The following is a 15,593-nucleotide window of genomic DNA, read 5'->3' as shown; positions in this document are numbered from 1 at the left end:
AAACATAAATCATGAAACTGTTAGGAGGAATCTTGGGTTGGGTTCTCATCAGTTGTTTACCCTTGTGCACCAGAATCAATATATTCGGTGGATATAATATAAACATATGATGAAATTCTGGTTTATTCTTGATTTTAGAAAGAAGAGGAATTATTGACGTTGTCTTTGAATCCGATTCAGCCTCCACTATTTGTCAAATATTCCATTAAAGAATCATTTCTTGAAATGGCCGTCATCTATTCCTTTGTTTTTGAGAGGCCGTTCTACCTTTTTTCTTTTCTGGAAATTTCTTCTACATATGAATCCACAATTATTCTCGGCATGTTTCATTAATATCGCCTTTCTTATCAATTATCCAGGAAACAAGTAGTAGTTATTAATTATTTCAACTACCTTAGCTTTTTCTTTTCTTTTTTGAATGTTTGCATCTCATGATTCAGTCTAAATACGAAAGAATTCATGCTTATCTAAAAATTATTCTAATTTAAAATTAAAAAAAAATCTTTTTTTATTGAGGACTTATCATACCCTTAACTTTTTTATAGTGAAACATTTACTCTAAACTTAATTGACATCAAGATAGAATATACTTGTGCGTCTTTCAATTTATTATATATCAATCAAACATATCTTTAATTTTAATAAATTATGATTTAATAGTCACAAAACGAGAATGATTGAGTTGAGAGAGATGATGTCCGGTTGGTCCGTAGAAAAGGTAGTTGCGGGGATGGTTGGCAAGCCATTCCCTGGCTAGGCTAGCCAGCCATGCTGCTGCTATCATGAAATTATATACGAGTGCCGAGTGGTATCTCTTTTGGTCTCCAATGGTGTTGGAAATAATGACAAAAGGGGAAAGAAAGGAAACCTCTGATGCAATTAGCAGTTCGCGAATTACAACCTTTTGCTTCCTTTTTTTTTTTTTTGAAGTTATCTTCCGCTGTAAACACCTATAATTCGATTGGATGTTGATGCTTTTCTGATTCATATCCTTTTGAGATTTATAATGTTAAATATATGAAATGTGCATATTTACTTGTTTAAGTATATAATGGCAATTCGTTGTCATGAATCATAGGGTATAAAATCTCTTCCTTTTCACTACGGCAAAAATATAATTAAGGAACATATATAGGTTTAATTTGGGCACGACAAATTCTTGAATGATCATCAAGTCTAGCAATAGAAGGGGAGGAGAAGTAATCTTGGGATCTTATTAATTAGCCCTCTTAATTAACTATGAAGGGTAACAATTAACAAATGTTGAGCCACTTGTCTATTGTTTGTGAAACATTTTTCATTAATAGGGTTTAGTACTGGAAGGGATTTGAATGATTGTTCTTGTTGAGTTTCCTTTTCCATTCAAAGTCAAAAAAAGGAAAACCAATAAAAAAAGAAACAAAAAGAGGAAGGGATAAGAGGGAAAAAGATGAGAGACAATATATATATATATATATATATATATATAGTTGTTGTTTATGATGATAACCTTTGCTATATAGTACCTATGATAGTAAGTAGCCATGCAAAATAATAGTGGGAAGCGCATTAATACAGATGACCAAAAAAGAAATATCAAAAGGGACATATGGTTCATCATCAGCAAAGCAATACGCTGCCAAAAAGGCTTTTGTTTTTTTATCTCAACACTATTACACTACCCTTTGAAACTTTCCTTCTTCTTTTTTTAAAAGGACGTCTACCCTTTGAATTCGAAAGGTAAGTAATCTTCTTTGATTCAATGAAGAAAAAAAAATGGAAGAAGGGAATGTGTACAATAATGCATATATGAGTGTGGCCAATGCTTAAATGCAAAGTCGGGGGTGTCCTTTGTTATCCTATCAAGGTGTGGTTCCAACTTGCAACAAATGTTCTTTGAAATCCAGATAGGACCATTTTCAACGGCAGGTGCTCCCGAAGATGACCTTGGGTTTTTCTTTTACAAAGTTCCCAAGTATTTCTTCAATTCAATCCATGCAATCTAAGTCAATTACGTTTAATGGTGGGTTTATCTATATTTCTCACTTTCTTTTTTGTATGCATTATCAAAACGAGCTGCTTGCATTTGAGTTTTCCCTTTCATAAAGAATATTTCTTTTTTGTGCAATGAAAATAGAAAGAAAAGTGGTAATATCCTTGTAGTGGCTTTGCTCTTTGATCTTTTCCTTTTCCTTGTGCTCTAAAAAGAATAGCTTGCTTGTCCGGACGCATGACTCAGGACGCGACAAGACCCCAACATGCGCCCCTGCCCCCCACACAAACCCATTCAATTTCAAAAACAAAGGAAACCAAGGATTGAGAATTTGAGATGGATTCGACAGTTGTTCCCAAAGTTTTGGATCCAACATTGGGCCCCCCAGAAATAAGCCCATTTTGAAAATCGTAGTTGCTGCTGTTATCACAGCACATGAACACAGCCGCAGCTTCCAAGTTCCAACTTCCAAGACACATGGTTGTCGACTTTGCTTCAATGCTTCGATTTCTCTACATTTCTTTTATTTTATATCTATATTTTATTTGAAACTTTTAATTAATCCTGGCATGGTATATGGATCTGGTCAAATAACTTCTTCTTTTTTTTTACATTAATCAAGATATATAGTATTAATTAATGAAGTTATGAACTATGAATTGCAAAATTCTTTCAGTAATATTCTTGACATAAGCCGTTGAAGCAAAAATTTGAGTCCTTCCTAGTTGTATGACACTGACATCCCTCCAAAGTATACTCTGAAAATTAACAACAAGGTATTTATAATTAATTAGATAGAATCTTTTCACTTATTAGCTTAAAGAAATTAAGTTGGATAGGTGTGGCTAGAAAATTAAAATTTGAAACAGAGAGAGAGTAGATTAGTATTTAGTATTTAGTAAAAGTATACTCTGAAAAGATCATACGCAAAAAGTCCAATGATCTATAGATATAGAATTAGTTGCAAATTCGGAGTGCTGTTAATAGCTATATGATTATGATGTACCAAATTTTTAGAATGTGCTATAAAAAGAAAATTAAGACAGCTATGTTCTCCATTTAGTAGTATATTTGCTTAGTGTTAATTATTTGATTTGCCATTCATGTCTTCGTTGGCTTAATAATTCAACAATCATTTGGAACTTAATTTCATTCCATGAAAGGTTACGGATTAATGCTTAATTAATATTTACTCTTTGATTAGTTTATTATGGTCAGAATTAATGTACATAGCATTAATTATTTTTCGAGGGGTAAATTTATAGTTAGAAAATAAAAAATGACGAAATTTATGCAATTAATTCACTCTGAAAAGTATATATATGTAGGTGTATATGCATCAAAAACTAAAGAAATTAGTTTAGATGAGTGCAAGGTCACATACGTACTGATTGAAATTTGAAGAACCAATCAGCAGCAAATGTCAACTTTTGGTGTTAATTTTTCTCAATTATTTGGATGATTAGTAGTGAGTAGCATACTTGCGTTGCATGTGAAGGTTTCTCTGAATTAGTGGAAAAAATGCAGCTAAGCAAAGTAAGAGCCTGGGAGTGCGGATCACGTTATCCTTGCCATTCAAGCGTTGCGTTGCCTCCTTGATTATCATGGTTCAATCAATTTGTGTTGTCAGGATATGTATTTTGATATTAATTGGCTGCATCTCTACTTAAACCTGCAGCAGGTCAGGCTAAAAGCTCACATGAATGGAAATTTGTTTAAGCGAATACCCATGCGGACATTTCCTAATGAATTCAGTTCAAGTTGCCACCTGATCTTAATTTCCTTCCATTGCGAATCCAGAAAGAAAGTCTGCTAATCACTGTGAAGCAATTGGTAGCCTTTCAAACCCGGGCGTAGGGTTTTGCAAACCTTAATACCTAGGGTATGGCGTAAATTGTGTCCTCTTTCACATGGGTTGAAGCAAAATGCAATTCCCTATTTCACGACAGTCTAGGCAAAGTGATGCTACTGCTAAATTGAATAATTAAACAAGTGTAGACTTGTGATATCATATGCGGGTACAGTTGAAGTGTACGAGGTGGCTTTGACTGTTGGGGGCGGTTTGCGTTGGAAAAAATCGTCTTTAATGACAGTCGGAGAATCTCAGTTGGAGGGCATTGTGACTATTAGTATTTCATTTAAATACACACATCCATGCCGACTGCTATTTCATTAATTAATGCAGCTTCTCTCTCTTTCCCCATAGTTACTCAAGTCTCAGGATAAAACAAGCAAAACTTTGATGGGTTTTCGGTTTAATAAACATTAAACCAAAATTATAATATTAATAATCTATTCTTAAAAACGAAATAATAATAAAAAAAGGGCTTCTGCAGTTCATACGTGAGACTCGTAGAGGAACCCAGAGTGAGGTCCCAACCTCTATAAATTCAAAGCGCCGCTGCCCATTGGCATGAGAGCTGCATGCACATATAGCAACAGGCAACGGCAAGCGGTAACAGAGGAGGAAAAAGGAGAGCGGTAAGAAAAGTGCTATGGATTCCCGCAAGTCTAACAAGATCAGAGAAATTGTGAGGCTTCAGCAAATCCTAAAGAAATGGAGAAAGCTTGCGAATACATCAAAATCTAGCAGCAACTGCAATAGTGGCAGTAAGAGCATCAAGTTTCTGAAAAGGACACTCTCACTGTCAGATAACTCCGTCCGTGAAGCATCCAGCAATACCGTCCCAAAGGGCTACCTAGCTGTCTCTGTAGGAGAAGAGCAAAAGAGGTTCATTATACCCACGGAGTATTTGAGTCACCACGCATTTCACCTTTTATTGAGAGAAGCAGAAGAGGAATTCGGGTTCCAGCAGGCTGGTGTTTTGAGGATTCCTTGTGAAGTATCAATCTTTGAGAGCATCGTAAAGATGGTTGAGGAAAAGAAAGACTTATTCTTCATGCAGGAATCCCTGGGATACTGTGCATCAGAAAGTCAAAGAACTCCATCTCACCATCCCCAGAGCCCCTTGTGCAGATAGCTTGTTCTAACATTTCATCTTTTGTAACGTTTGCCACCTTTTGTTTTCCCTATGAATATTATAAGGTGATCATGTGTCATGTATGACAGAGAGAGGTACATCACATTGGTTGTTGTACGACTGTATGAGAAAAATGTAAGAATTGATTGAAAGATAGAAGAGAACTTCGATTTTGAAATTGACTGTCACTGTCTCATTTGTCCTGGATTCATAAGAAAGATCAAAGAAAATCCCGTCCTATATAAATCGTATAACTTTTTCCGTTCATAATGATTTCCGTAACAAGGGTTTGGTTAATGACTCTTCAGTTTTTATTTGGTGCCAACATTGAAACTATCTCAGATGCTACTTGAAGTACTTGTACATTTGAAGTGCTGAAGTCCTCTGCCTCCCTCAGGGGTTGCATAACAAGAAGTCCTCTCTTGGCCAACGGGAAAACAGATTAAAGAAGAAAACAACGTATTTATTCAGGTTTCATAAGTTCTGCTAAACCAATTGCTTGTTAAATTAGAAGCCAAGATCTCACTAGCTTCTATCTTTCAATGCCTGTAAACTCTTATGGAGTCAGGATGAGGAACATTTCAGAAACAGCTTGTGCAATGTAACATAAAATTCTGTTTGAGATTTTGCATTATGAGTGGGGAGGGAGAGAGTGCTTCGAGGTTGAGTGACCGGGTTTGTGAGGGAATGGCTTCTTGCTTCAGGTGGCTGAGGAGTGTCCTAGTGTTTGGTCTGTCTTTCCTTGGTGGCTGTTTTGAGTTCGTTTGTGGAGGGCATAGGTTCTTCTTCTGCTGATTGGTGAAAGTGATGGTGCTGGTCTTCGTGTTGGCCGTGTCCTCTTCCGATGCTGGTGCCAGGTTCCGTGTTTGCCAAAGGGGAATTGGCTCTGAGCGAGTTTCGCTTTCCACCCCGCTGGCTTCTCTTCTTGCAGCCGGGTTTTTCAAAGTGTGTTTTCGGGGTGCTTTCTTCCTCTTTGATGGCTTCTGGGGCTGTTTCATCTTGACACCTTAGGATACTGTTTTGGGCAATGCTGCTTTGGTATAGGTTGACTATCATGTGATTTCTGAGCAAAATGTTCTGTTTTGTATAGTTTAGATTGTTTCTTTGGGTTCGTGTGCTGCTACCACTCTCTCGAGTAGCGAACTTTGTTGGAAAATGTACAAAGGCATTAACCTCACCTTCTCTCATATGTCACGAAGAGTCCTTAGCAGTTAAGCTTAAGACTCGAATTGGCAATTCGGTGAGGAAATTAATAAAATTCACTTTTCAAAAAAATAAAATTCTGTTTGAGACTGGAATACTAACATAAAGAAGATATAATTCTTTTACTCGAAAAAGCCAAAAGAGAAATGCTGCTTGATCAGTGGCATGTGCTTCTTCTTTCAAATTATGGCAATATCTTCTTAACCGTAAGTACCTAACAACTCCCCCTCACGAGATGCTTTTGGGGAAGCTTAATGATATGAAGTGAAACTAAGTATACAGCCAAGCTAGATTCAGCAACAAGTACTGTACGGGTGAATGCTTACAGATTAATGTCCTGTTCTAGCTGTCTCTGATCAATATAACCGCAACCATTATTACCATGTGGGATTGTGTCCTTGTTACTCAAAATCGTTAAAAACAAGGACTAAAAGATGTATTTACATTGGCAAGTACAGTATCCAATGTGTCTCATTACGGAAATGATGATTTGAAGGCTATTCTATTAGCACTGATATCAACTAGAGCTGCATGATAAAAACTGAAATTCTGACACCTTTCTAACTCAATCACATGCGTCCATTCATTACAAACTCAAGGGGAGCATAGCTAGCCACATGACTCATCACCCTTTTTTAACAACTTAACACACAAGCATTTATCATTTGATCCTGAACAAGAGTATTGAGTCAAATTCAACATGCTTTGGTAAGATCCAATGAACCAGGAACCCACCACATGACATCTAAACCAAAGGTTACAGGTATGTGTTAATCCCAAATTCATAACCAGAATTGTAGCTAGAACTAGCACTCCATATACTATATTACTGCACCACATGAATCACTAATTTGAATTAATTTAAGCAGTATTTCACCTGATTCAGGCCCCCGATGTGCCATCTTACCTTTCAAGACAATCCGAAGGGGTGGAGCACATGTAACAAATTTCTTAATTTTTCAGATTATGTGTTGTAAGTTTATTCTTCAATTTTTATACATAACCGGTGATGTCATGGCATATTAGCTGCTACAAAGTCTTTGCAGTATTTCTCCAAGTTTTAAGTTTTATAATGGTATATCATAAGAAAAAAGACACTGTGGGTTTAAAAGCTGAATCCAGATTGGAAATGCGTGGCAAAGTTTCCGAGTTAAACCAGCTTTCTTTCAAATAAAACTTTATGGAATTTGAAACACGGCAAAGATTGTCAACACTTCTCATATTAAGAAAACAAAGGGACAACTGCCCAGTGCCCATAAGGTTGTTTGACAGAATACGCTAATTTCTTGCTATCAAATAACTCAGTAACATGTTTTCAAACCAGAACACTACAAGTCTACAACCATCTTCACATTTATTCTGGTTACTTATGTACCTTGTAAATTTGATAAGCATTTGCTAACACCTTGAGATATAAAGATAATTCATCATCACTTCCCGCCATCACATTCAGCTCAGAAATATGTAAGAATCACTGTCACTACTCTGGAGTAGGTCCAGGATATATAAGCCTCTATTCTATGGTTCTGAGGCTACTGGCAACCAGCCACTTCAAAGACAATCCTTCAATTAACTTAAAACCACATTCCTAAAAGCTTTCAATCGACTTAACAACAACATTCTGTGATTGCAAGGAAGAACCAAATTGACTCTTTTATTGTACTCACTTCATTTTTATCAACAATGATATACAGCAAGTCAACAGTCACCCATCCAACAAATTTCACAGCTCATGATATGCACATTAGACATTAGTAGATGCCTCGTTTCTTCTTGAGAGTTTAAGAAAAATACAAAGGAGGACAAGAAGAAAACTGACATCAAACTCCTCCAAGAACAACTCCACAAGCACACTAGTTGAATCTTTGATGAATAAACCAGCAAGGTGTGCTCAGAAGGTCAACTCTTCACCGTCACTACTGTTTGGGAAGGTGACACACTTGAAGACTTTGCATTTTGAACACAGAAGATAACCAATCTGCATTATAATTTCAAATGTGGGGTTTTTGTTATTGATATCATCAGGTTGCTTGGGATGGATCCACAATAGCTTGTAATTTGGAAGGAAACATGGGGTATACCTAAGTCTGAATGGCAGCCACTACAAAGTTATAGCAGTATAGAAGACTAGAGCCACCAATATATTATATACATGATTTTAGGCACACAAAACAAAATTGAATGAGAGTTATTCTCCATTTTTTCTGTGGACGAGGAATCATGCCTTCTACTTATTCTTGTGCCCCATGTATAAGCCTACTTCTTGTCTTTCTATGCAACCATCCATTGATTTCTCTTTCTCACATGATATTTAAACCAAGCTATATATTTTAGCCTTGTTAACGTAGCCATCATCCGGCAAACCAAAAATATAATTTCTTAATTTACTTAAGCATCTTTTGTTGTTCTCAATATATCATTCCATTGAGCAGTTAAATCAGCTATGCATATCTTGTCTATGTGGTCAAAAATATAAAAAAAAAAAATGGCAGGCAACCACTATAAGTATTATAAACTGATAGGTTAAGAAAAAGGTATTCAGTGGACTAGAAATCAGGAATTCAGGAATACGCACAGCTCTACAAGATGGGCATCGACGGTAGATCCGCTTGTTATCGGCTTTGACATTGGTTTTTTGTCCTTTACAGAAATCACAGAGCAACCATCCTTTACCATTGCAAGGTTCACACATGATCCCTCCATCAACCTTCAACACAACTGGAGCAGAGTAAGAACACACTCAAATGAGCCCAACTGGCCAATTGTAGAACAATCCCTTAGCAGGTAAACAAGAGGAAGAGGGCCAGCCCAATTTAATTGAACAATTAACAAATCACTGGAAAGAAGTATGTTTGATGAGGAAGCAATATCAGCGGAAGTGTGTTAATTATAATTCCAACAGGAGTGAAGTTGTAACAGTAATATGCATGCGGATACAGAACAAAATTGAGGGAGGAAAGCAGAGGGTGAGAATGACCTCTGGTTGCAGTTGCTGGTGAGGTGCACAATACAGGGGTTTGAAGAAACGCCTGGTCCCTGAACCTACTGCCCCTGCAGCTGCTGGCATTGGCATAACGATAGTTCTTACCAGATTGAGCATCGAGGGCGGTATCGTCATGCAATTCGCCATTATTTTATTTTTGGATAATATGCAGAGTGGAGGGCAAGAGGCAAGTGGCATAAAATTTTCGATCTGTGTCAGCAATATCTTATCTTAGTAATTAGTAACAGTAATTCCCAAGAAGAAGTATAATTCAATAAAAAGGCCTGCCTTTATTCCAAATTACAAAAAGGCCACCAGGCAGGCAGCGATGCACCAACTCCACCGCCGTGGCGTGTTTTAGGAGCAACTTTGGTGCTGGTTGAGTAACGTGTAACGCATAGTTGCAACAGCCGGAGTTTAGGCAGAGATGGGGGCATATGCAGTTGCAGTCTTCCTCTCCGTCACGCTCTCCGTCTCGTTTGTGTTGTCTCATCGTACGCTCTCTCCGACTCGGGACACAATCTCATCATCAGCATGCCACCCCAGCAATCAGCCCCACCCTCGTTCTCTCAGATCCTCTCAGTTCACAGTCCTCATCAACGGTTATTCCGAGTCCCGCCTCCCTCTCCTCCAATCCATCGCGACCACTTACTCGGCGTCCCCGCTGGTATACTCTGTGCTGGTCCTCTGGGGGAACCCCTCCACCCCACCCCTTACTTTAGCACAATTGGCCTACAATCTGTCAGTCTCCTCCACGGGCAGCGCCGCCATCTCCCTCGTGCCCCAATCCTCGAGCAGCCTGAACGCCCGATTCCTTCCGAGGTCCTCGATCCGGACACGGGCCGTTCTGGTGTGCGATGACGACGTGGAAGTGGATCCCAAAACGGTGGAATTCGCCTTCAGGATGTGGAGGTGGAACCCGGAGCGTCTGATTGGAATATTCGTGAGATCGCATGATATAGACATGACAAGGAAGGAGTGGATTTACACGGTGCACCCGGACAAGTACTCCGTAGTGCTGACCAAGTTCATGATGATGAAGACGGAGTATTTGTTCAAGTACAGTTGCGAAGGTGGGGCCCCGATGCGTGAGATGAGGAGGATGGTCGATGAGATGCGTAATTGCGAGGATATTCTGATGAACTTCGTGGTGGCAGAGGAGACCAACGCGGGGCCTCTGATGGTGGAGGCGGCAAGGGCCAGAGATTGGGGAGACCCGAGAAACGAAGGCGAAGACGGTGATGGTGGCGGGATTAGAGTGATGAGAGAGGTGGGGTTGAGCAGTAGGAGAGCGGAGCACCGCAAGAGGAGAGGGCATTGCATAAACGAGTTCCATAGAGTTTTGGGGCGGATGCCCCTCAGATACAGTTACGCCAAGCTGGTTTCTTCTGTAGCTGAGCAAGGGCTTTGCAGGAAAGGCGCCAATTTGGTGCCTTGTGATCACTGATCAATGCAAAATTAATGAGCTAAATAAAATCACCTTTTTTCTTCTTTTGGAAAATATTAATAATCACATTGTCTATTTTTTTGTTTATACTTACTAATCCCATTTACTATCATAAAATGAATTACTTATACACTATGAATGAAGATGAGCCTAATGCCTAAGTTTTCACTTTACACTAATAAACAAAGTTTCCTAACCTTACTCTTTAGTTAAATGACTCTAATTAATCAAATTTAATCCATACGAAATTAAATACTGCTATTAATGTCACTAAAAGATTGATTAGTTAACTTGAACAGAGTGTCCAAAACATAGTTTTTGCATGGTAGCTAGCTTAATATTCTAATAATCTATTAATGAAAGAATTTCACTATTCATAATTGAAATGTCAAAATGTTTTAAGTAAAATATATAAAGTTTAGAGACTTTTTATGTGAATCTATTTCAAATTTAATGTAAAAAAGTTTATATTTTTTCCTTTTTATTAAATTAGAAAAATGTTTTTCATTCCAAGATATATTAAAAATTGAACAACTAATACTAACATAATAAGTATCAGTATATAGTAGTGCTATATAGTATCATAAAGTATGAGAAATCACCCACCAAGAATATTGAATGTCCTAAAAGATTAAACTGGTTTGGTGATTAAAAAAAATAAAATCGACAAAATAAGTTGTAAACTGAAATTGAAGTAATGCATACTAATACAGAGGAGCAGCGAGTAACTTTCAGTTAAAATAGTATGATTAATTCAAAAAAAAATATGGTTAAATCAATCAATTCGGTTGATTTTAATTATAAATTTTGTTCAATTAACTGAATTAATTGATTTTTATTTAAACCATTTACGAGTTATAACATACATAATAATATAAACATATTATATTATTATAATATATATATTAATATCCTAAAATGTTTCTATTCGATTATTAATTGGATTAATTGACTAAAATTTTATCTTCCATCTGTTAGATTAATTTTCACAACACATCTTGATAGCCGAATTAATTGTTTACACACCAACTAATATAGCTTAATGTAAAAAAAAAATAGCAAAATGCTAAGAGACATAAGAGTTGAATAAAAATTACGGGCCTTGGAGGATGCTGGGCATCAAAAGGCCAGAAAATAGGCCTGCAGGTTTAGGCCCAGCTCTGTAGAGATGAGAGAAGGTAGTAGAGACTGCAAAAGAAAGGGAGAAGCAAAGACCGGGAAGGGACTGGGGACTGAGGAGGCATATTTAAGAAGCGAAAACGAATAATAACCAGGAAAACCAAGAGAGGAAGAACAAGAAGGCAAATACTAAGAATTCCTAACAGTGATTTTGGTGTCGACTCAATTCTCAATAATCAGTTTTCTTTTCCCATGAAGCGTAAGGATATCGATGATGATTTCTCTTTCCTTCCACGCTCCACAAAATCTAGGAGACTGGTGCGTTTTTCTTCTTTCTTTTTTTAATTTAATAATTGTTATTTTTATTTCTTCCTGATCGATCCCTTTTCTATTTGCTACACATAACCTGTTCAAAGTTGTAGAAAATTATATTCTTCTTTTATCATTGTCGATGGCCTCATACTCGAACTCTGGAATTAGTTCCTTGGATGAATGATTTGATGATTGCTTTTAATGATTCTAGTAATACCATTCTACTAATCAATTGGACTTGGAATTGGGATTGAATTGAATACTTTGTATATCTTTAATTTTGCTTTTCTATAGTCATGCTTACTTCATCGCCCTTTCTTCTGGCAAAGACAAATTTATGATTCCTCTGGGCTTTATATATTGTAAAGGATGGTGGTGACTTGCTATCAATCATGGAGGAGGATCCAAGTACTAGGGTTCCTCTGCGACTAGAACATCAAGAGAGGCCCCTTCCAACCACTACCAACAATACCCAATCAAATGCCTCCTTTGTTGATACAATGCCTTCATCCCAAGTGAGCGCCATCCTGCTCTATAATTCATCCAACACCCCGTTTCTCAAATCTCCTACTTCAACAGACTTATCCATCGTCATTGATTCTGCCTTATATCCAGGTTTAAAGGGTATGTACCTCAGTTTCCATATTGTTCTTTGCGTAATCTTGTGCTGTTAACTCACAATGCGATTAAATTTTGTTTGCTCTCATCATTATAATTGTTCTAAAATCTTCTGTGAATCACTGTTCTGATCATCCTACTGCTTTTATATGTTCACTTTGGGTTCAGCATCTGATACAACTCTTCCTATTGGCAGACAATTACACAGTACAAATTCTGCTTGATGTTGCTACTTCATGCTGTGTGTGTTAGAAGCAGTAAAATGGAAGATTCATTTGATGAATTTTTTATTTAAGCCACACGCAGGACTTGTTCCGTTTGCTTCTTTTTTTTGTTCCTATTGTATGTTAATTCCTTTTCTATAAAACTTGTATAATTATTGTTAAATTAATCTTCTTGTTATTTTCAAAAAAAAAATTAATCTTCTTGTTGGCAGATCGTTTACTTTATCCAGGGGATTCACGGGCAGTGAAATCAATGGAGGATAAAGCAACGGATAATGGAAGCAGCAGCGGACCAAATGACTGCTTGCCTGTTGTTCCTTGGGTTGCACCTCAACTTCCATTACCCTCTGGAACAGAGACAGAAATTACTGCCCCCTTGCAGCCAACGGAAGCAGAAGATATGGACAGTGAAATGATGGATGCAGAAGAGAGCAGTGTTAGTAACTTTGCAGGGAAAGGTTTTCAGGATGGTGAAATGGTGGAAGGAACTGAAGCATTTCAGCTGTGGCAGCAGCAACAGCAACAGCAACAGCAACAGCACTGTTTGATGCCACAGTTCCGTCAGAACATGAATACTCCAGTTACTTGGTAACAAATTGGTTGAGTTGCCTTAACGCTTGGATTTTGGTAATCTTGATTTGTCCTTAGTTGGTACATATAGAACAGAGGACATGGGCACTGAACCCCTGAACAGATTTAGATGATACCCCTAGTTTTTCAGAGAGAAACTTGTGTAGATTTCTTGTAGGATGAATTTGTTCAATCAACATAATTGTCTGTACCAGCATTCAGCAGTGTATTATCTTGCTAAGGTTCTGGTGCGGGGAACTGTTGATTTCTAACATTTACTTCTCAATTCCACAAATGATATTAGAATGCAACTTGAAACTTTGGGGACCCTGCCCCAGGCGGAGGTTAAGTGCTTATTTTGAATGTTAATTCTGGTTTAGTCCAATTACTCTTAAACAGATGTTCACCCCTTTGAGCAAACCATCTTCAACTTGATAAAAGCATTTTTAAATCATAAAAGAACTACACAATACTAGACACAGATTCAAGCATTGATTGAAAAGAAAAAGAAAGAATGTACTTAGGCTTACTAGACCAGCTTCAAGGAATAATCTCAGCAAGTCTGAAGAGCAAAAGCAATATTTAATTTGCGAGCAGTTTAACACCCCCTGTTTGCCATGGTGAGGGCAAGGAGGCTGCCTGAATTACTACTCGCATATACACTATACTCTTTCAAAAGATGTACCAGCCTTTCTTACCGAAGAAATCCGCTAACCATAGCGAAATTCGGTGACAAGGTTGGCGACTTTGGTATCGGGAGCTGCATTCATCTCCATGGCACGGTTTTGGTTAGCCAAAGAGCCAAACTCCAGCCCCGTTATTCAAAATCAAATCAAACAACATCCTACGAATGAATAACATAAACAAAAACAAAAACAAAAGCAGATGTGCTCTCTCTTCGTCTATGTTGAAAAGAAACTTCAGCTGCTATGCTAAACCTAATTTTAATTGAGCCAAGAGGCGAGATATCAAGGATGATATATAGCCGCCAGGCATGGAGGATGGCGATTTGCTAAACCCTTATTCTGTTCATAGAACACGTACTGACGACTTTGCCCTCTACCAATCTCACGGTCAGTTCGGACTTCGGAGTCCAGTAGCTTGGCATTTGGATCCAATCAAGTGTAAGGCCTAAGGCTGGTTAGGTGGGCCTTTTACATTGATTTTCATGTTTTTTTTTAATTAATAAATTTATAAATTAAAAGTCAAATTTGGATAATTGTTAAATTTTATTATTATATATTTTTATTTTCTTAAATTTTTTCATAATACTTTTAATTTATTAAATTTTTATATAAAATAATAAAATTGATTAAAACTTACCTTTTACATTAACGAAATATTTCGATATTGTTATTTTTATTTAAAATTTAACAAAATTAAAAATATATATAGTGGGAATTTTAATAAAATTAAAACGTAATGACATTAAATATAATATAGAAATAAATTTGATATTAATCTAATATTTGTTTTGCAAGTACTAAATGATATAGAAATCATTTAATAAGGAAACATAAACACTTATCATTAAAGCTAAATAATTTAGTTTAATCAAGTCAAAAATTAAAAATTTTAGAATAGGTTGAACCAAATTTTGTCATCATTAATGAAACCTTATTTAATTTGCACAGCTTAATTAATCATTATGTAATTTAAAAAAAATCAAATATGCATGAATAAGATGAAGACATAACTAGGAAAAAAAATTGCCTTACATCTACATTCTCAAATTCATAAAATGGAAATCTTGTAATTAATCAAAAAGTAGTTGAATGGATAAAGAAAAAATCCAAAAACATATTGGATGAGTTTATCCATAATGATTGAATATTAAAAAGGGATAATTCCAATGAATTTAAATAAAGATTCGAAATTTTTTCTTTTAAATTAACATTGTCTATTCTCATATCCTTATTTCTATTCCTTCACTTTCGAAATTAAAGTAAAGTATGATTGGGCATTGATGATTAAATATGGGGGAGTTGGGAGAAAATGACATGAAATCTAAAAGGCTTGTACGTAAATAAGAGGGAGCGAAAGGATGGTATTGCAAAAAGAGAAAGAAGATAAAATGGGATAACGGTTTTTAAGAAAGCTGACGTGGCAGTGAACGGATATAACTCGGCACTGACTCAGTGATTACTGCCTAAAGTAAAACTCT

General features: G+C 36.7%; 4 protein-coding genes across 4 annotated transcripts; 3 read left to right on the top strand and 1 right to left on the bottom strand.

The window, feature by feature from the left end:
- On the top strand, positions 4,394 to 5,125 carry LOC18587588 (auxin-responsive protein SAUR71). The gene has a single exon (XM_007011464.2). The coding sequence runs from the start codon at positions 4,468 to 4,470 to the stop codon at positions 4,951 to 4,953; it is 486 nt and encodes a 161-aa protein (XP_007011526.1). The 5' UTR covers positions 4,394 to 4,467; the 3' UTR covers positions 4,954 to 5,125.
- On the bottom strand, positions 7,784 to 9,363 carry LOC18587586. Its single transcript, XM_018128321.1, has 3 exons — positions 9,134 to 9,363; positions 8,732 to 8,863; positions 7,784 to 8,134 (listed from the first exon to the last, which is right to left on the bottom strand). Exons 1-3 carry the CDS (start codon positions 9,335 to 9,337, stop codon positions 8,048 to 8,050), a joined length of 423 nt encoding a protein of 140 aa, XP_017983810.1. The 5' UTR covers positions 9,338 to 9,363; the 3' UTR covers positions 7,784 to 8,047.
- LOC18587585 (glycosyltransferase family protein 64 C3) lies at positions 9,451 to 10,640 on the top strand. The gene has a single exon (XM_018128320.1). It carries the CDS (start codon positions 9,567 to 9,569, stop codon positions 10,584 to 10,586), a length of 1,020 nt encoding a protein of 339 aa, XP_017983809.1. The 5' UTR covers positions 9,451 to 9,566; the 3' UTR covers positions 10,587 to 10,640.
- Positions 11,807 to 13,814, top strand: LOC18587584. Its single transcript, XM_018126539.1, has 3 exons — positions 11,807 to 12,023; positions 12,386 to 12,641; positions 13,072 to 13,814. Exons 1-3 carry the CDS (start codon positions 11,958 to 11,960, stop codon positions 13,449 to 13,451), a joined length of 702 nt encoding a protein of 233 aa, XP_017982028.1. The 5' UTR covers positions 11,807 to 11,957; the 3' UTR covers positions 13,452 to 13,814.

The sequence above is a fragment of the Theobroma cacao genome, chromosome 9 (genome assembly GCF_000208745.1).
Source record: "Theobroma cacao cultivar B97-61/B2 chromosome 9, Criollo_cocoa_genome_V2, whole genome shotgun sequence".
NCBI classification, from domain to species: Eukaryota; Viridiplantae; Streptophyta; class Magnoliopsida; order Malvales; family Malvaceae; genus Theobroma; species Theobroma cacao.
The sequence above is the reverse complement of the archived record's forward strand: the minus strand, read 5'-3'. Positions and strand labels throughout refer to the sequence as shown.

Bases quoted from the DNA above. Each gene is read 5' to 3' on its own strand.
- LOC18587588 (XM_007011464.2), top strand. From the start codon at position 4,468: ATGGATTCCCGCAAGTCTAACAAGATCAGAGAAATTGTGAGGCTTCAG.
- LOC18587586 (XM_018128321.1), bottom strand. From the start codon at position 9,337: ATGCCACTTGCCTCTTGCCCTCCACTCTGCATATTATCCAAAAATAAA. The intron at 8,864-9,133 runs GTCATTCTCACC...GTTGTGTTGAAG, and splicing joins ACCAGCAACTGCAACCAGAG to GTTGATGGAGGGATCATGTG. The intron at 8,135-8,731 runs GTGCGTATTCCT...ATTATAATGCAG, and splicing joins GATGCCCATCTTGTAGAGCT to ATTGGTTATCTTCTGTGTTC.
- LOC18587585 (XM_018128320.1), top strand. From the start codon at position 9,567: ATGGGGGCATATGCAGTTGCAGTCTTCCTCTCCGTCACGCTCTCCGTC.
- LOC18587584 (XM_018126539.1), top strand. From the start codon at position 11,958: ATGAAGCGTAAGGATATCGATGATGATTTCTCTTTCCTTCCACGCTCC. The intron at 12,024-12,385 runs GTGCGTTTTTCT...TATATTGTAAAG, and splicing joins CCACAAAATCTAGGAGACTG to GATGGTGGTGACTTGCTATC. The intron at 12,642-13,071 runs GTATGTACCTCA...TCTTGTTGGCAG, and splicing joins CTTATATCCAGGTTTAAAGG to ATCGTTTACTTTATCCAGGG.